Source organism: Ornithorhynchus anatinus, chromosome 20 (assembly GCF_004115215.2).
Source record: "Ornithorhynchus anatinus isolate Pmale09 chromosome 20, mOrnAna1.pri.v4, whole genome shotgun sequence".
NCBI lineage: Eukaryota > Metazoa > Chordata > Mammalia > Monotremata > Ornithorhynchidae > Ornithorhynchus > Ornithorhynchus anatinus.
In genome coordinates this window covers 29,981,193-30,000,977 of record NC_041747.1, presented here as the reverse complement: position 1 = coordinate 30,000,977, position 19,785 = coordinate 29,981,193, and the positions used below count along the sequence as shown (strand labels likewise).

Here is a 19,785-nt window from a genome sequence, read left to right as displayed (position 1 = left end):
GGATTGATTTGCCTCATCTTCGCCACCGATGCCTCCCTCCCCGGGTGGCAATGGTTTGAGCCAACCTGTCACTCGATGGGATGGAATTTCCCTAGCAGGGGGCGTCCCCTTTCCCCGCCCGGTCCCTCCCCTCCCCGCCCCCTCCCCGCCCCCCATCCCGCCCCCGCCCCGGTGAGGTTATTAATCTCCCCGCTCGGACGGTCCTCCCGCAGAGCAAAGCCGCTCCGCCATCAGGGGTTGACCCCTACCCCCGCCAGGACCCCCTCCCCACCCCTTGCTGCCCCCCACCCCCCGGGAAGCGCTGGCCCCCGAGGCGGGGGATGGAGACGGACCTCGGGAGGGGGCGGCTTCGAGGGAGGCGGTCACTATGAAGACCATCATCGCCGCCTATTCGGGGGTCCTGCGAGGTGAGGCCGGCAGGGTGACCGGGGAAGGGGGCAGGACGGACCGGGAGGCCTGGCCGAGCTGGGAAAGGGGTGTCGCCTTCGACGCCTCTCGGCTTCCCCGGGAGGCGGGATGAAGGGCTCAGCCGGCCACCGGTCCCCGGGTGGGACTGGGGATCCGAGCAAGGCGGGCTCTCCGGGAGGAAAGCGTATTAGACACCCCTGAACGGGCTGGGGGCGGCCGGGCAGGGTCAGACTTGCCCTCCCCAAAGCGCAACAGCTCCGGCTTAGCGCGGAGGACCGGAGCTGGTCCGCCGGAGAAGTTCTGGTCCTGCCAGACCTGGGGGGGATGGAGGGCTCTGACCACACCTGGCCGAATCCCGAGTATCGGGGGATGAAGAATGGTGCTGGCAAATTATCCGGCCCCTGAGCCTTCTCCTCTCTTCCCCGCTCCCCTTCCAGGTGGCCCTCCCCGCCCCCCGCCTCCGGAGGGGAAGAGGTGACCCCCCACTCAAGGAAGAGATAACCTTCCATTCAGGGACGAGATCACCCTCCACTCAGTCCCCCTTAGCGTTGAGTAGGGAGCAACTTGCAGAGGTCAAGGAGAGAATGATGGATTTATTCTAAGGGTCTTGATTATCTTGCCCTCTCTTTCTCTGGGGGAGAATGGACTGGGCAGAGATGTCCAGAGAGCCCCCAGGCTTCGGTGCATCTCTGCCTTCCCCCCGCCCCCACCGGGCAGGGGAACCAGGTATTCCTCAGGGAAGTGGGGGTCCGTGCCAGCAGGCACCTGCTCACCTTTCCTGTTTCTCAGTGCCACGGGTTCAGATTCAGCGCAGAGTCGCCAGGGGCGGTTGCCGGCTGCTCTGATCCAGCTTGAACCAGAGCTCCGAGTGAAACCCTACTGCTTTTTTTAGCTGGCGTGAGCCCTCTCCTCACTTCCCCCAGTCTCCCGGGGGGCCAGGGAGGGGGCAGCGGGGAGACCAAGCGGGGGCCAATTGGACTTACTACAAACGTTTAGTAAAATGCTCTAGTGCTTAGTACAGTGCTCTGTTTAGTAAGTTACTGTGGTATTTGTCAAGCCCTTACTATGTGTCAAGCACTGTTCTAAGCACTGGAGAAGAAGGAAGGTGATCTGGTCAGGCGCAGTCTCTATCCCAGCCAGGGCTCACAATCTAAGTGGGAAGGAGAATAGATATTGAATCCCCATTTTACAGTTGAGGTAATTGAGGCACAGAGAAGTGAAATGACTTGCCCAAGGTCACCCAGCAGGCAAATGGCCGAGCTGGGATCAAAACTTAAGTCCTCTGACTCCCAGGCCTGTGCTTTAGGCTATACTCCTCCTCTGCACCCAGTTAAGCCTTAATCAATGCCATTGATGGATTGGCTGGGCAGAGGGCAGATCTCAGCCTTCTTCCCATCAGACTCCACCTGCCTCAGAATCTGAATTATATCTGGGGAGGGAAGAGGGGCTTGTCCTGAGGGACCCCAGGAAGCAAAGGGAACTGAACATCCCCTCTCTTACAAGAGCTTGAGGGGAAAGCACCTGGGTCTTGCGGGGAGAGAGGCCGGGTGAGGTGCGGGGTTGGGCAGGAGGAGGGAAAGATCTGGTGGCCTGCAGCCTAGATGCCCTGCTCGGCCTCAGATGAGGCCCTACCTCTGCTCTTTAGTCTTTTCCTTTGTGAGCCCCCTCTCCCTGGGCCCCCAGTTCATGTCTGTCCCTTCCTGGTCCTACTGATCTGCCCCACGTGAGTAGACATGGAGGCTAGTGGGCAGGAGGCCAGTGACCATCTGGAGGAGAGATCACTGGGATGCAGGGAGAAGGGAGCCACAGAATTCCAAAGAGAGTGGAGGCTGGAATTCCCAAGTTCCCACCACATTCTCTCCATCTGTCCAGGGCGAGGCCCTTCCCTTCTTCCCACAGGTGGGGCTGAGTAGGGGAACTGGACCTTGTCTACAGGTCCGTGCCGGGGGTGTTGGCACATATTCGAGCCGTGGGGGAATTGGTTCCTCCTGTCCCCCAACAGCTGTGGGGGGCTGGGGCCAGTGCTCTGGGATTCCAGCTGTGAGGACCACTTCACTGTTTCCCCCACAGCTGAGGACCGTGGGACTGCTGGACTCCAGCCCTCCTCTTCCCCAGTCCCCCAGGACCTCCTGGGAGGGGTTTCTCTCACCTGTTTGCAGCAGCCATACCTTCGGGGTAGAGGGGGTGGAAGGGGGCAGGCAGGTGGGGTAACAGACACCTGCCGGAACCCAACCTGTGACTGCAAAATCTGGGTCTCCCGCCTGTAGTGCTAACTGGGTACGACCCCCTCAGGGAAGGGGCTTCTGAGGTCATGTGGGCCATTCCCCTACCTCCACACAAGACTGCTCCTGTCCCATCCTGGCAGATGTTGGGGTCCCCCAACCCCTACATCGGGACAGATTCCGGCAGCCCCCGCTGGGAGCCCCACAGAGGCTGGATTGTCCCACTAACAGATCCGAAAAACTCCCTCTTCACCCAGGCCACACCACCTCTGACACCCGAACCACTCTATCTGGGAGCAGGGAGCAGTGCCCCAGGGCTGGCCAGCTTGAAATCAAGGGTCAAGGGGAAGCTGAGAGCTGGGCCCGTCCAGATGGGGAACTGGATGTTGCATCAGTTCATGCCCTTGGACTCTTTGGGGCAGAACAGTCACTGGGCCTCTGAGCCCTGGCCTGATCTCTCCCAATTAAAGGAGGTGGGGAGGCATCCCCTTGGGGGAGATGCCCATGGCACGGGGAATAGTTAGCCCCCAAACCTGCTGTTGGCACTGCGACTGAGGGATGGCCATTTTGGGGATAGAATAGGCTCCTCGATGCCACCCTCCTCACAGGGACAACCCATAGTTGTCTCCTCTTCTCCCCCGACACCGGTGAACTCTGCCCGCATGAGATCCTACTTAGCATTCCCCTGCGGGCACGGACTGGTGTGTGTGTATGTGTGCGCTTGCATGCACGTGCACGTGTGTGCATACATGAGCATGCGCAAGGGGTTTCCTGCCTGCCCTGGTTGGGCAAGCCTGGCACTGGGGGCTCCTGTGGGTGGTGGCTGGCAGATCGAGTCAGTGAACAGTCACCTGGGCAGAGCCTTTGACCCATTGGCAATGCCCCTGCTCCCATGGATTCCAGATGCTTGTCGGTCTGGAGAGGTCCCGGGCCTGGTGCCGTGCCTCCTGTCACGAAGACGGGCCCAGCAGACCTAGTCAATGGCCCCGGCGGCAGATGGATGGGACCGAGGGTGCGTGTTATAGGCAGGAAATTATGGTAGTATGCTGTGCCACCTGGGGGTCCCGGAGACCTGGGCCGGACAAGGTCTGGGCCCTCCTAGCTCCTGGCCAGGCGAGAGCTGGCCCTCAGCAGGGTCGGCGCAGGATTGACTCTCTGTGGCCAGAGAGAGGCCTCAGGGCAAACACAGGGATTTTCTCAGCTGATCTTTGTCCAAGGCCCAAGAGACATTAATCGTGGCCCAGGGGGGCAGTGGGGGAGCATCGGGATGAGGGGCCGCCCTGGGGGGCAGCGAGGCCGGCCTGGCCTGACCAAGGAGTGGGTGGGGAGTCGGGGCCTGTGTTGGCTGTGATACCCGAGTCCTGAATCTGGGCCAGTGGCCCGCCGCCCTGTATGTGGGTGGTGGTTGGGCTGGGCCAGGGGGCGGAGGGGATGCCGGGATGTAGAGCCCAAGGGAGGAGGAGGGGTCTGGAGCCCTGTTTCCCCTGCCCTTGGTGCCGGGGACCCCTTCCTTGCAGGTTCTGGGGGGCAGTGGGGTAGAGGGCGTTCTCGTGACCAACTCTATCCGAGAAGCAGTCGAGGCAGCCGGGGTGGGGGTGGGGAGAAGCTGGTTTTGTGGCCCACACGCTCAGCCTGTCGGGAACCCTCTGCGCCACTCTGCCCAGTCCCCCCCGGGGCATCGCTCACCTTCTGTCTTCCCGCTGCCCACAACAGGCACCGGCTCCAGCATCCTGTCCACCCTGCAGGACCTGCCGTCCGTCCCCTGGCTCAGCAAGGCCGCCGTCAAGAAGCAGCTGCAGGTGATCTCGGTGCTGCAGTGGGTCCTCTCCTTCCTGGTCCTGGGTAAGGCTGGGTGGGTGGGCTGGACTGGGGGTGGCAGCTGCAGTGGTCCTGGGTCAGGCTGGAGGTGGGTTGGAGTAGGGGGAGACCAGCCGTGGGTACTTCCCCTGGCTGCTGAAATGGGTCCCCTCGTTGATGGGCAGGGGGTTCAAGGTGAGTGTGGGGGCTCCCAAAATTGGAGACGCTGGGGTTCAAGTCCATATTCAAGTTGAAGAAACTGAGGCCCTCGGTGCCCTTCCCAGGGAGACTAAGGCGGGTCCGCCCATGGCAGGCAGAGCACATCCCCCCTTCATCCCCTGCCTGTACCTGCCCATTCTCTTCTCCCCTATCACGCCCCCCTGCCCCCACTGGGGGATCAGGTCAAGTAGAGCAAACAGGGCAGAGAGCAGGGCGTCCGGCCACACGCCCGCGGGCTGGGTGTCTAGGATGCAGGTTAATGATTGAAACCAGATCACCCAGGTCTTGGCACACTGGGCGGGTCCTGCCGAGGCTCGGCAGGAAGGGGCCGGCTCGGGAGCCGGTGGCTGGCTATCTCGTGGGTTTGTGGGGGTGGATTCCAGCCCCACTGGGGTGTCTGTGGACAGCCAGAGGATATAGATGCAGGGCAGGGCTGGACAGATGGACAGGGTGGACTGGGTAAGGGCCACTCAGTTGGATGGATGGCAGAGGTTGCAGTGGCTGGGGCCTTTCTGGCATCAGCTAACAGTGGGTGGGTGGTGAGGGGAGAGTCTAGAAGTGTGGCCTGCTGACTTGGGCTCGCTGACTGGGAGAGGGAGGAGGCGGCAGATGGTGATTTGTCTGGGGACGGTTGGTCCAGGACGGACCCGCTCGTGGCAAGGTACCAATCTGACTGGGCAGTGGACAGTGCTTGGTTTGAACGATCCAACTTGATGTCTGCCCGGGATCTCTCTCCCCAGATATTGACTTCTGATTGCCACCTCTGTCTGCCACGGACCTTCCTCCCACTGCCTTCTCTGCCCCATCAGTGCCTCGACCCCTCACTGACTCCCCTCATCTCCCCATCCCCCTGCCTGGCATTGGGCCACACCACCGATCCTGGGTTCCTCCTCTGCCCCATCCCCCGACACCCCTCACCACCCCCTCCCGGACCCCAGAAGACAGCAGCCGCTGGCCTATAGTTTCTATTCTCACCGGCTCCGGGGCTGTTGCACGTGTTTAGGTATAAACCCCGAGGGAGGCAGAGGAAGATTAAATCTAGGGTTCCTGGGACTACTATTCCCAGCAGACACGGATGTCCCCTTCTCCCTCCTCTAGCTACTACAGATCCTGTTTCGGGTCCCTCTCCTGGGGTTGCCCTGGGTCCGCCTGCCTGCCCCAGGGCTGCTGGCATTGGTAGTCTCAGGAACTCAGCACTTTGGACCCAGCAGTCTCATCCAGTCTGAAAGCCTAGCAGGAAGATGTCTGGGCTGGCTTCGTGCTGGACAGACCACCTAAGAGGGGCACCTCCTCCCCCCTACCCCAACACGACGGTGCCCACCCCCTTGTGGGGTTTAGCGATGGGCGTCAGGTCACTAATCCCAAAAGGGCAGCTAAGTCGGCTTTAGCACTAAACCCCATCCAGGAGGGGTCAGAAGGCAGCGGCTGTCCTCGAGGAGGGGGAACCGGCAGGGCCGCAGGGGAGGCTTCTTACCCTCTCTCCCCCGCCCCTCTCCTCACCTGCCCGACCGGCCCCACAGGCATCGTCAGCACCGGGATCCTCGTGTACACGTTCTGCACCGACTGCTGGCTGATTGCGGCTCTGTACTTCACGTGGCTGGTGTTCGACTGGAACACGCCCAAGAAAGGTACGTCTGGCCTTGCGCCCGTCTGCCCACCCACCTTTCCCTGGGCTCTCAGTCCTGGCCAGGAACCTCCCGGCCACAAGAAAGCAGCAGGGAGAGGAGGCTAGAGCAGAGGCCGACTGGAAGGGTGGTTGAGAGACACTGTGGGGTTACGTGTGGGGTTTGTGTTGTTGGTTTATGGTACTTGTTAAGTGCTAACTATGTGTCAGACGCTGTTCTAAACGCTGGAATAGGTTCGGGTTAATAAGGTTGGAGACAGTCCTTGTCCCACATGGGGTTCACAGTTTTAATAGAAGTCAGTCAATCAGTTGTACTTATTGAGTGCTTACTGTGCCATAACTATTATTACTGTCTGCAGTGCACTGTATTAAGCCCTTGGGAGAATACAATATAACAATATTCATTCATTCAGTCGTATTTATTGAATGCTAACTGTGTGCAAGGCACTATACAAAACGCTTGGGAGAGTACACTGTAACAATACAACTGTCATGTTCTCTGCCCACAGTGAGCTTACAGTCTAGGAGGGGAAACAGGTACTGAATCCCCATTTTACAGTTGAGGAAACTGAGGCACAGAAGAGTTAAGTGAAATGCCAGTGTCCCACAGCAAGTAATTGGCAGAACTGGGAGTGCAATCCAGGTCCTTTGACTCCCGGGCCTGTGCTTTTGTCACTAGGCCACACTGATTCTCATGTGTGTGTGTTTGCATGTACCTTGCCAAGGGGAAGGGGCTCTGCCCTCAACTCCTCTCTGTGGAGCATCTGGGGGAGGGCTGGGGGGGCCCTGATTGACCTAGTCTCCACGCTCAGGCAGTTCACAATATACCCCTGAGCCCGGGCATATCTGAAGATGTGTGAATGAGTGAATGAGTCATGTCGCTCCTTTTAGATGGGCAGCCCCTGGTGTCTCATCTTCCCCACCTTCCCCTGACCCTCGGGGTGTAGAAGCAGGTTGGGGCTTTTGAGGAGGGAGCGAGGTGAACTTGGAGAAGGGGATGCAGGGTATAGGGGGAAGATGAAGAGGCCGAGCCCCTTTGGCTCTCGGGTGTTCCTCGTGGGGAGGACTCGGTTCAGATCGACTCTGCCCCTTGACACCACCTGTTCTGTCTCCCAAAGGTGGCAGGAGGTCGAAATGGGTGAGGAACTGGGCCGTCTGGCGCTATTTCCGAGACTACTTCCCTATCCGGGTAAGTCCAGCAAGCCAGACTCCCTGTGCTGAGACCCTTCCCCTCTCTCCTCCTCATCACAACATCAGCCCTCCCTGGGCTCTGGGAGCTGTTCCCAACAGGGAACAGAAAGGCGAGACCGTGAGCCAGGGGCCAGCAGCCAGGTGAGTGGACACCCACCGAGAGGGAGAGGGAGCAGGGGGCCGGGAGATGTGGCTCTCTCTCCCTTGGCCAGTGTGGCGGCTTGGGGATTGCTGGGTCTTCCCACTTCCTCTTAAGCCTGCTGTGAAATTAAACTCTGTGCCAAATAGAAACCCGGCAGCAGGACTAACGAAACAGGGGAAGCAGAGCTGGTCCAGACTGTTTCCTGGGGTCCCACTTGCCTGGAACCAGGAGGGTCTAGGGGTGGGGGCAGAGCCCACTGCACAAGCTCAGGCCACTTGGGTCCAGGCCTGGGCATTTGCCTGTGTTTGCCCACTCTGTGCCCCATGTCCGTGGCTCTGATGGTCACACGCGACAGGGTCAGGCTGCTCCCTTGCCCATCTTTGTGCCCAGTTGGCCCCCCTGGCTGGCTTCTTCCCTGGAATCTCGGGCAACACCACAGGCAGCCCGGTTTTTCCTGCTGGCCGGGTCCCCTTCTTCACCCCGCCCACGAGGGTTCCCGGGTTCTGCCCCACCCACGCGGGCTCCGGGCTGCCTCTGGATCACCGTGGGGGTCAGCTGGGATTTGGGATTGGGGAGGAGCGTGGAAGGGCCGTGTTTGGCTTCGTGGAGTGGGGGAGGCAGGTGCTCTCAATTGCCCAAGGAAAGAGGGAGGGAGCCACCCTTTCTGGCCCCGGGCCCGGTTTCCCTGCCTCTCTCCCCTGGCAGAGATCCAGCCTCGGGGGTGGCTGGGGCAGAACCAGCCAGGGCTGTGCCCTCTGGGGAGGGGCAGGGACAGGAAAGGTGGCCAGAGAAGTCATGGGCTGTTAAATGGACGCTGTCCCGGACTTGGAGTCTGAGGGGATCCTGGGGTGGCGCTCTCATTCATTCAGTCGTAATTATTGAGCACTTACTGTGTGCGGGGCACGGCACTAAGCGCTTGGGAGAGTACAGTATAACAATAAACAGACACATTCCCTGCCCAGAAAAGGTTATCCCACTGGATCCTCAGGCATTGATCTAGTGCTTCTAGTGAGGATGCAGAATTGCCAGCTGCCCACGCCTTACACACCCTTCCCCTCTCCCCACAACCTCCACCATCCTCTGGTGCCATCCTCACCCCCTTCCAATTAACTTCCCCTGTGACTCCCCTGCCCCACTCCAAGCATACGGCACTCACTGGGCTCGATGGGGAAAATGGACCTCTGGCTGCTATTGGCTCACTGGCTGCTTCCTGGGGGCTGGAGGGCTGGTAAGAATTCCAAGTGGGCTAGTGAACTCCTGCTTATCTACAAGTTTCCCCTCCCTGGGCCCCAGCGATTCAGGAGTGACTTGGTTGGGGTGTGTTTGTGCGCCCAAAGGCAGTGTGGGAGGAACGCCTTGTGCCAGGCTTTCAGCTGGAGCTCCTCTTGTCGTTTCTCTACCTCCATCCTCCCTGGCCCTGAGATCAGCCATCAGAGGAATAGGGCGAGGGCCGCAGACCCGGGTGCCCTCCGGAGGGGCTTCAGCCAGGAATTTGGCTGGTGAAATGAGGGGGGGAAGGGCAGGTTTGGCGGGCGTTGACCCCATTCCACAGATGAGGAAACAGACCCAAGCTGGGGGCAGGCCTGGTATCCTGGCAGGAGTCCAGAGTTCTTCCATCCCTAAATTGTTCACCCTCCCACCCGACAGTGCAGCCCAGAAGGTAAAGGATGGGTGAGAGGCTTTGTGCCAGACAGAGAGGAACCCTTCAGCTTGGGCAAGGGGAGGGCAGAGGGAAATGAAGGTCAAGGACAAGGGTGGAAAGGGAGTCTTACCTCTCCTGTTATTGTGGCTTCTTCCTGAGCATCCTCAGGGCGAGAAGGAGTACTTCCTTTCAATCAGTCGATTGTATTTATTGAGCACTTACTCTGTGCGGAACACTGTATTAAAAGTACTTTGAAGAGCATTAACCCTGGCCAGGTGTGGATTAGGTCCAGCTCTGGACTGAAGGGTGGACTTCGGGTTTCCCACACCATTAGTGTCTCCATGTGCTCTTGTCTCTGGACCCTCTCTCCACTCAGGCTGCGGCTGAGAGCGTGGCCTAAAGGTCGAGGAGTAGAAGAACCTGCCGCAGGCCCCACGGCGAGAGTAGGTGCCCTCTCCCCGATCTGGTTGTCTCGGCTGAGATGCAGGACCCGGGGCAGGACGGGTGGCTGAAACCAGTTGATCCCTAGAAAAAGGAAAACATGTTTATTGCCTCCGAATTCACGGAAAGCCGGGAGGGCATCCTCCCGCCCTTCTGCCTCGCCTCTGGGACCATCCCCCGCCCCACCCCCACAGCAATCGCTGCCCGACTCGGGTTCTCGGGTCCCTCCCGTGTCCTCTGCCGGATGGGTGAGGACAGTTCCTTGGCCACTCCTCTCGAAAGCTGTCAGCCCGGTCAGCCGGGGACAGCCACCCCCAGGGCACCTGGTCAGGAGCTGGGAAATCACCTCTGGGGATGTGGGGTGGGGCGGGGGCACCTCAATTTGAGGAGACTGAGGGGCTCGGGGCTGAGTTGCCCCCCAGCTCCCATCCAATCAATTATGATGACGATGATGGTATTTGTCAAGCGCTTACTATGTGCCGAGGACTGTTTTATTTATCGAGCACTTACTGTGTGCAGAGCTTACAGTCTAGAGGCGGGAGCAGCAGCTCAGACCACAGGAACAAGGGGGTCAGAGGTGGGCAAAGCACGACCCTGCCTGTGTCATGCCTCCTGCAGCTGGACACTAGGGACTGTGCTCTAGTCTGTAAGCTTGTTATGGGAAGGGAACGTGTCTGCTAATTCTGTGGCACTGTACTCTCCAAGACCTTAGTACAGTGCTCTGCATGTGTTAAGTGCTCAATAAATACCACTGATTAATTGGAGAGGGTCCTAGGCACCAGGCCAAAATTCCGGTGATAAGCCATGCTGGGGAATGGGCTTTACCCAGCCACATCTTGCCCCGAACCTTCTCCTGGAGTGTTGGACACCGAGTAGGAGGTGTGTGGGGTGAGGGGGGTAAGGGTGTTGACCATCGAAGGACCCTGCAATTTGCCATTTCCTCCTCCATCCCTCCATAGCCCTGAGGAGAGGACTCTGTTGAAGGCTCCGATGGGGAAACTGAGCCAGGACTGGGAGAGACTCCGTCGCCGCTCGTCCCTGTCCTCCATCCCCCAGTCAATGCAGGGCACCGCGGGGAGCTGGGGCCACTGGTGGTTGCGTAGAAGCAGGGCAGACCGGGTGTGGGCGGAGGGCAGAGCCAAGCTGTCTGCCCCAGGCGGGCATCTCTGCATCTGCGGTGGCACCCAATTTTGTGGCTGGGGCGCGCGGCAGAGTGGGGGGAGCCTCCTGGCAGGGAAAGACTCGGCTGACAGGGCTTTGGCCCTCTCTGTCCATCCGTCCCGGAGGCCTGTGGACAGACCTGGGGCATGTGCTGGGAGGCGCTGGCTTGAGGGGCCAGGTTGGGGTGAGAGGGCGAGTGGGGGGCGGCTTTAAAGGGCCAGGCCGGGGTTCGAGCACCTCCGAATCCATTCTGCTGATCCTGGGGCAGTTCCGAGTCTGTCGGGGAGGCTTGGCGCTCCCCTTTTCCCCTCTCATGGAGGTGCCTTTGCGGCCTGGGGTACCACCATGCTCATCCACAGGAATGCGACCGGCATCCCTCCCCTCCACCCCTGCTCCCCTGGATTCTCTGGGCCTCTTGGCTCCTCCTCCAGTCTGCCCACCAAGCCCAAGGACCCTTTTACTGTCTGTTAGAAGTTGGACTGGGGGTGGGGAACGGGGCTTGGTCAGCGCAGTGGTGGCAGTTCTGACTGGTGGTTTGGAGGGGGAGTTGACTGACCCTATTTACTTCAAACTGGCCACCTCCATTCCCTGAGCCCTCCCTATCCCTGGGCCCCATGGAGGGGGCTGGGTGGGCTGGACCCTGGGCTGGGGTCCTGGCTGTAGCCGAAGTGGGCCGAGTGACTCTCCTCTCTCCAGGGACATTATGCTCTTCCCTCAGGTAGATACAGGGATCGTGAACAAGGGACTTGAGTTGCAGCTGGAGGGATTGAAGCTAGGTAGAGAGGAGATGGCTCTCTCTCTCTCTCTCTAGAGATGGCTGGGAGATGCCAGTCCCCGGGGGTGGTGGATGGAACCCCCTTTCACTGGAATGGGGGAAGGGCTCTTGGAGACACGCCCAGAGAGCTGGCACATCGAGGGGGGCAGGATGGACGTGAGACTTCCCTCTGCCCACATCCCAGGGGGCTCGGCTGGACAGCGGTGAGTGGGCGGGCGGCCTGCTTCTATGGTGATTGGAGGCAGGCGGCTCTGCCCCCTCTCAGCTGAAGGTCTTGGCGGGTGGCCGGGGTGGGGGAGGAGCAGCCAGGCTCTGCCTGCCGGGTCGACCTTTCCCCCTTCCCTCCCTTGCTACTTTGGTCTCTAATCTGCCAGACGGTGAGAGGGGGGATTCCAGGTTAGGTGTCACGGGCCTGAGCCTGGGGCTTCTTTCTGGAGTGTGCCCACCCGGGAAGGAGGTGTGCCTGCACCCCAGTGGACAGTGGGCACAGAGGTGCCCGGGTCCAGTGCACTGAGTAATTTAGGGCTGTCTCTGGGCCTTAGGTTTCCTCACCGTTAGCAGTGCCAGGGGATTGCTTGGGGGAACCCACCTAAGAGTCAGGAGCGGGTCTGTCTGAGGGGCTCAGAGCTGCCTCCCCCTTCCCGCCCCTCCTGGTTGTCAGTCAACCTCGGGCACCCGTGCCAGTGCCTGCCTCCCCTGACACCCCAGCCCTGGGGCTTTTCCAGGGGCAGTGCCTGGACTGGAGGAGAGGTTGGGATAACAGCTGGAGAGACTCGGGTCAGACACAGAAGTGGCCAGGGGTGGGCTTTAAATATGTATAAAGTGCCTGTGCCGAGCTCAATCAATTTACTGTGTGCAGACCACTGTGCTAGAAGCTTGGGAGAGTACAATAAAGCAATATAATAGACACATTCCCTGCCCACAACAAACTTACAGCCTCCACATTTAGACTGCAAAGCTTCTTAAGGGCAAGGGCGGTGTCTCCTTTGGTATGTTGCCAAGGGCCTAGAGCAGCGCTCTGTGCCCAGGAAATCCGGGGCTGATACCCCAGCCCCGGGTGGGCGTGGTCCGAAGCCAGTCTGTCGGATGTGGCCCCCCACCCACCCCCTCCACACCTGCCTTCTCGCCTGGGAAGCCTGGCTTTGAGGGTCTCCTGTGGAGGAGGGCAGGGTGCCCCCTGGCCCCACCCCAGGCTCGGCTTTCCTCTAGGGTCTCCGACTGCATCCCAGTGCTGAATTTTGTCGTGGGGGTGGGGGGTCTCCCTCCAGCTGGTGAAGACCCACAACCTGCCGACGAACCGGAATTACATCTTTGGCTACCACCCCCACGGGATCATGGGCCTGGGGGCCTTCTGCAACTTCAGCACGGAGGCCACGGGGGTTGGGAAAAAGTTCCCCGGCATTCGGCCGTACCTGGCCACCCTGGCTGGGAATTTCAGGATGCCGGTGCTTCGGGAATACTTAATGTCTGGAGGTAAGAGCCATGGAGTGACAGGAGAGATCATAAGCTCCTTGCCTGCTGTAAGCCTGCTCCCTTTTTTTCTTTCTTTTTAAATGGTATTTTTAAGCGCTTACTATGTGCCCAGACACTGTTCTTAAGCGCTGGGGTACATACGAGATAATCAGGTTGGACACATGAGGCTCACAGTTTTAATCCTCATTTGACAGAAGAGGCAACTGAGACAGAAGTGAAGTGACTTGACAAAGGTCACACAGCAGACAAGTCACAGATCGGGGATTAGAAACCAGGTCCTTCTGACTCCCAGGCCCACGCTCTATTCACTAGATCACACTGCTTCCCTTTCATCTCGGTGTGCAAACAATGCTTCTCCTTGGCTGGGACGAGCCCCTGTTTAACCCGACGTGAGCAGTGTGTTCCCTTGGTTGGCAAAGATGATTGAAACTTGGTTGCAAAAATCCAGGCTCTTCAGTCTGTTCACCTCATGCCTCTAAAGGGTCCCGGGAAGAGAACCGTATATCCTTGTGGATTCCGCTTCCTATCTACCCCCGCCTGACTTCCTTTTAGTCCTGTCTGACTTCTCACAGGCCCTGTGATCTGCGAGTCCAGCTCTCTCCCGAGACGAGTGTCAGTCAGTCGTATTTAATGAGCGCTTACAATGTGCAGAGCACTGTACTGAGAGCTTGGGAAAGTACGCTATAAGAATATAAGAGAATATAAGTAAAATATTAGACTCTAATAGACACGTTCCCTGTCCACAGCAAGTTTACAGTCTGGAGGGGTGACGGACATTAATATAAATATGAATATTTATAAATGACGTCCCCCACCAGCCCACGAGACCACCAGAGACTTCCTGAAAGAGGCGGTGGCCGGCAGTATTTAGGCCCGCTGCCTGGTTTCACAGGGGTGAGGGCCGGACCCGATGGCCTGCAGCCCGGCACCCCCTGAGCATCTGGCTCTGCTCTCCGTACAGGTATCTGCCCCGTCAACCGGGACACCATCGACTACCTCCTGAGCCAGAACGGCAGCGGCAATGCGGTCATCATCGTGGTCGGCGGCGCAGCCGAGTCCCTCAGCTCCGTCCCCGGCCGCAACGCCGTCACCCTGAGGAACCGTAAGGGTTTCGTGAAGCTGGCCCTGCGGCACGGGTGAGCCTGGCTCTGGCGGGTGGCTGAGCGGGCACATGGGGCCATGGCGAGACTCCAGGGTGGGGGATAGGGAAGACCGACGAGCACAAAGTTTCAGGTTAATTTTCACAGCCTCTGCAGCGCCGCCCCCCATCACACAGCCGTGGACCAAGGGCAGCTGATTGTGGAGGCAGGGGGATAGACTAGATGATTTGCCATCACCATCCCCTCTCCATCCCCTTGCTCCCTCCTACCTCACCTCCCTTCTCTCCATCTACAGCCCACCCCGCACGCTCCCCTTCTCTGCCGCTCCCCTTCTCTGCCGCTAACCTCCTCACCGTGCCTCGTTCTCGCCTGTCCCGCCGTCGACCCCGGGTCCACGTCCTACCTTTGACCTGGAATGTCCCCCCTCCTCACATCTGCCAAACTAACTCCCCTCCCCTCTTCAAAGCCCTACTGAGGGCTCACCTCCTCCAGGAGGCCTTCCCAGATTGAGCCCTCCCTTTCCCTCTGCTCCTCCTGCCCTCAGCACTTGTTTATATTTGTACATATTTATTACTCTATTTATTAATGATGTGTACTTATCTGTGATTCTATTTATCTATTTTGATGGTATTGATGCCTGTCTACTTGTTTCCGTCTCCCCCTTCTAGACTGTGATACCACTGTTGGGTAGGGATTATCTTTCTCTGTTGCCCAATTGTTCTTTTCAAGCGCTTAGTATGGTGCTCTGCACACAGTAAGCGCTCAATAAATACGATTGAATGAATGAATGAATGAATTCCAGATGAGGGGTTTGCTTTCAGCCCTAGGATTCTGGCCTCATGTCGAGGCTGGAGCTTCCATGGATCCCTTAGGCGCCTCTTCTGTAACCCCCGCCACCAAGGTGCTGGGAGTTCGTTGACACTGTCTGTCTTCCCCCACCTCCCCTTCTTATGGCCCTGTCTCTGCCTGCCCCCTCCAAGGTGGGTTTATGGACCTTGTCTTTCTTCCTTTCGTCCTTCCCTGCACCCCACAGGGCTGACCTAGTCCCCGTGTACTCGTTTGGCGAGAATGAGGTCTACGAACAGGTGGTCTTTGAGGAGGGGTCTTGGGGAAAGTGGGTGCAGAAGAAATTCCAGAAATACATCGGCTTCGCGCCCTGTATCTTCCACGGCCGCGGCCTCTTCTCCTCCAACACATGGGGCCTGGTGCCCTATTCGAAGCCCATCACTACCGTCGGTAAGAGTGAGGGGTGGGGGTGCCCGGGGTGGGGGGCGAAGGGACCGGGTTTTCTGGGTGGCTGGAACTCTGGGATGGGTCCGGGGGTGAGGGGAAGACCTCCCTTGGGACAGACTCATTTGGGGCTTCGCTAGGTGCCCTCCAGATCCCCTTTCTGCCTTGGCTTGCTGTAGGGCCTCAGGCTCTGAATTTAGCTTCTCTGGACCACACAATTTCCCCAGCTGTGTAGTGGGGAATGAGCTTCCGGGGCCCAGAAAGCAACCATCCTAACCCATAAAGGGGAGGGGTGCGGAAACAACTTGTTGACGGCCCTCGTGTTTCTCTCTAGTGGGGGAGCCGATCACCGTCCCCAAAATCGAGCGGCCGAGTCAGCATGAGATCGACTTGTATCACAGCTTGTACACGGACGCGCTGGTCGCCCTGTTCCACAAGTACAAGACCCGCTTCGGACTCCCGCACACCGAGGTCCTGGAAGTGAACTGAGCGTGAGGGCGTGCGGCCCACTCTCTGCACCTCCACAAGAGGACGGTCCCCCCACTTCCTCCTGGTCCCCTTCCCTTCTTCCCTCCCCCGGCTCCCGGACTGACTGCAGGGCCTGCTTGGGGCTGCTGGTTATTTAATACTGATTATGCTAATACTGATAATGCTAATTTTGGTAAAAATGGGACCCTGACGGAGTGTCTTTAAACTCAGAAACTGGACGCTGAGCTCCTTGGGGCCAGGAGAAGACGGGGGAGTCCCGGAGTCCGTGCATCTCCTCTCTAACCCCCAAATGAGGATGGGGGGGCCTCCTGGCCAGGCATTCCCCCACTTCCAGCTGTGTACGCGCCGCTCGTCAGGGCCACAGCTAGAGGTCTCGTACCCCCCACAACCTTCCGTCCCCTGGGACAGGCTAAAGGAGTCCCCCGACCAGATAAATTTTGACTCCACCCACACATGTGAATGTATATGCCTGGTTGAGGGAGGTCCCTCCTCCCTCCTCTTCATCTATTGGAGCATCCGTGCCCCCCTTCAAGGCTATGGGCGGCAGGCAGAGGCTGAGGGTTACAGTCCCAGTCCTGATGCTGCCTTGCTAGACTTAAAACCTGCTCCACCACACTCTCCCCACCTAGGGACAAGCGTGACATGATGACAGTCAGGAGCCAAAACCTCACTAGGGGCAGGAGCCCCCAGAAACCTTCACCCTTCACCACGCCTTTGAAGAGGAAATGGGATTGGGGAGGGGGTGGCAGGAAGCGGGTCCCACCCTATAGGCCATCCCCCAACACCTGCTTCAGGGAGGGGAAGCTTCCTCGGGGGGCTAGCCCCCCACCAAACACCCCTCTCTGCACTGCAGTTTGGGCCTGGATACTGCAGGCCCCCGTGCCTTCTGCCGAACTCACGGCGCTGCCCTTCTGCCCAAGCTGAGGCCCGCCTGGATGGTTCCGCGGGCCTGGTCCGGATGGTTCTGCCGGGCCGGGTCCGGACAGTTCGACCGTGCCCGGTCTGGATGGTTCTGCCGCCCCCCCGTCCTCGGGCTGCTATGCCCGAGCCAGATGTTTTGTACAAATTTCTAGAAATAAACTCATATGGATGAGCCGGACGTGGGTTATTTCCTTGCCAAGGTGGCACGTGGTACTGGTGGGGTGGGATGTGCGGGCTCTGAAGTCCTGACTCTGCCGTGGAGGGGCTCGGACCCCCTAGGCAAGGTGGGATCTGCGGTCAAGGCCTCTGCTCTGCCTCCGTCACTTGGGCCTGGCCCATCTGTCACTCCCTTGCCGGATAATAAAAAGTAAGAGGCCTTCTTCCTTTCCCTGCTCTGCGCCTCCCAGATGCCTGACTGTTTCTTGCAAGCGTTGCCACCTCCTTCCGTCCCCTGCCATCCCTCCAGGACCCAGTGGCCCTTCCAGCCAGTTCGTTTGGCCACCAGGCCCTCTGGCTCCAGGAAACCTTCCCGGCTTACAGGCCAGCTTCGAGGGGAAGGAGAGCACGCAGCATCCCAGCCGGTTCCCCAAACGGGAATGCCGGATTTCTCCCAGCTGTCTGCTGGTCGGTCTGCAAGCATCCACGGAAGGGCTGGTGAGCCCCGGGAGGCGGGGCGGTTATTTTCCAGCCCCCACGTCCCTGGTTTGGAGGCGGGACATCAGGAAGGGCAGAGCAGTGAGTGAAGGGCTGCTCCTGGACGCTTTGGGAACTGACGCTCCAGAGGCAGGTGTCCAAGTGGGAAGACCACTGGGAGCCCGGCACTGAAGTCTTAATTCCAAATACGCGTGCTCCAATCCCTACCCAGCCGAGGCTCTGGCTCCCTTGCAGGCCCTGAGGGACAGTTGGTCCTGCGTTCAGTGGTGTAGCTGGGAGGGATCGGTTGCTAATGTTTGATGACCCCTCCCTAAGCCTGTCCCACTCACACTGGAAACCCCCAGCCCCGAAACACCTCACAACCCGCTGCTTCTGCTCCTGCATCCAATGCGGCGGGCTGTTGCCAAATTATAATAATAATAATAATAATGTTGGTATCTGTTAAGCGCTTACTATGTGCAGACCACTGTTCTAAGTGCTGGGGGAGATACAGGGTAATCGGGTCGTCCCACGTGAGGCTCACAGTTAATCCCCATTTTACAGATGAGGTAACTGAGGCACAGAGAAGTGAAGCGACTTGCCCACAGTCACACAGCTGACAAGTGGCAGAGCCGGGAGTCGAACCCATGATCTATGACTCCGAAGCCCAGGCCCTTTTCACTGAGCCACGCTGCTTTCCAAGCGCTTAGTGCAGTGCTCTGCACATAGTAAGCGCTCAATAAATACGATTGAATGAATGAATGAATGAATGAATGGGAATCCTCTCACAGGGCCGCCTTCACCCCTGCTCTGCTCTGCCACTTTTATTTCTTCCTCTTTCACTCCCACACCCATAACCCCAAACCAACTCTTCCAAACCTTTCATTCCCATCTTAAACCCCCTAATAACTATTACTAGCAACTATAATAGTCATTATTTTTTATTATGATTGCTGAGGTTGTTCCTATTATTATATGCTGCTTGACCAGTTGTAAACTATAAAAATTTTAAAGGAATAAAATGCCATCAGTGGAATTTGTGTAGGTGTCCAGGGGGTCGACAAGGGGGCACCCCATTTTCCTGAGTAAGGGGCAGGTCGGCAAAGAGGACGGCGCATTTCTGAGGGTCGTCGGGGGTCGCCCGGGCTTCTAGCCTGCTCCTAGAAGATCCCGGGCTTGGGAGTCAGAGGTGGTGGGTTCTAATCCCGGCTCCGCCACCTGTCAGCTGTGGGGCTTTGGGCAAGGCACTTCACTTCTCTGGGCCTCGGTGACCTCAGCTGGAAAATGGGGATGAAGACTGTGAGCCTCCCGGGGGACAACCTGATTCCTCTGTATCTACCCCGGCGCTTAGAACAGTGCTTGGCACAGAGTAAGCACTAAAGAAACACCATCATCGTGGCTCAGTGGAAAGAGCCCGGGCTTGGGAATCAGAGGTCATGGGTTCGAATCTCGGCTCTTCCTCTTATCAGCTGCGCGACTGTGGGCAAGTCACTTCACTTCTCTGTGCCTCCGTGACCTCATCTGTGAAATGGGGATGAAGACTGTGAGCCTCTTGTGGGACAACCTAATTACCCTGTATCTACCCCAGCGCTTAGAACAGTGCTCTGCACATAGTAAGCGCTTAACAAATACCAACATTATTATTATTATCATTATTATTATTATTATCATCATCATCATCATCCTAGACACGCTCACGACGGCGGCCGGGCCAACCAGGCTCCAGGCTCGTGGCTCAGTGCTGCCACCTCGTGGCGCCATCGTCACACCAAGGGCGCGACGAACCAGCCTGCCAGGGCTCTGAGTTCGAGTCCTCCTAATCCCGCTCCGCTCTCCCCGCCAGTAATAATAATAATAATAATGTTTGCATTTGTTAAGCGCTTACTATGTGCCGAGCACTGTTCTCAGCGCTGGGGTAGACACAGGGTCATCAGGTGGTCCCACGTGAGGCTCACAGTCTTCATCCCCATTTTCCAGAGGAGGTCACTGAGGCACCGAGAAGGGAAGTAATGATAATTCGGTTGCTAATACGCTGGGTGACCTTGGGCAAGTCATTTCACTTCTCTGGGCCTCAGTCGCCTCCTCTGGAAAATGGGGCTTGAGGCCGTGAGGCCTGCGTGGGACAGGGACTGAGTCCGAGCTGATTTGCTTGTATCTACTCCAGTGCTCAGCGCGGCCCAGTGGAAAGAGTCCGGGTTTGGGAGCCAGAGGTCATGGGTTCGAATCCCGACTCCACCGCTTGCCAGCTGCGTGACCTTGGGCAAGTCACTTCACTTCTCTGGGCCTCAGTCCCCTCATCTGTCAAATGGGGATTAAA

The 19,785-nt window shown here is 58.5% G+C and overlaps 1 protein-coding gene across 2 annotated transcripts; it reads left to right on the top strand.

Moving 5' to 3' along the window:
* Window positions 1–265: 265 nt before the first annotated feature.
* DGAT2 (diacylglycerol O-acyltransferase 2) lies at window positions 266–17,013 on the top strand. Of its 2 annotated transcripts, none has more exons than XM_029048336.2 (8): window positions 266–407; window positions 4,344–4,472; window positions 6,167–6,274; window positions 7,389–7,459; window positions 12,891–13,095; window positions 14,057–14,231; window positions 15,229–15,431; window positions 15,760–17,013. In XM_029048336.2, exons 1-8 carry the CDS (start codon window positions 368–370, stop codon window positions 15,912–15,914), a joined length of 1,086 nt encoding a protein of 361 aa, XP_028904169.1. In that variant the 5' UTR covers window positions 266–367; the 3' UTR covers window positions 15,915–17,013. The 2 variants fall into 2 exon arrangements, with proteins under 2 accessions (XP_028904169.1, XP_028904168.1); XM_029048335.1 differs by lacking the exon at window positions 266–407 and adding an exon at window positions 3,612–3,642.
* The last annotated feature ends 2,772 nt before the right edge of the window (window positions 17,014–19,785 follow it).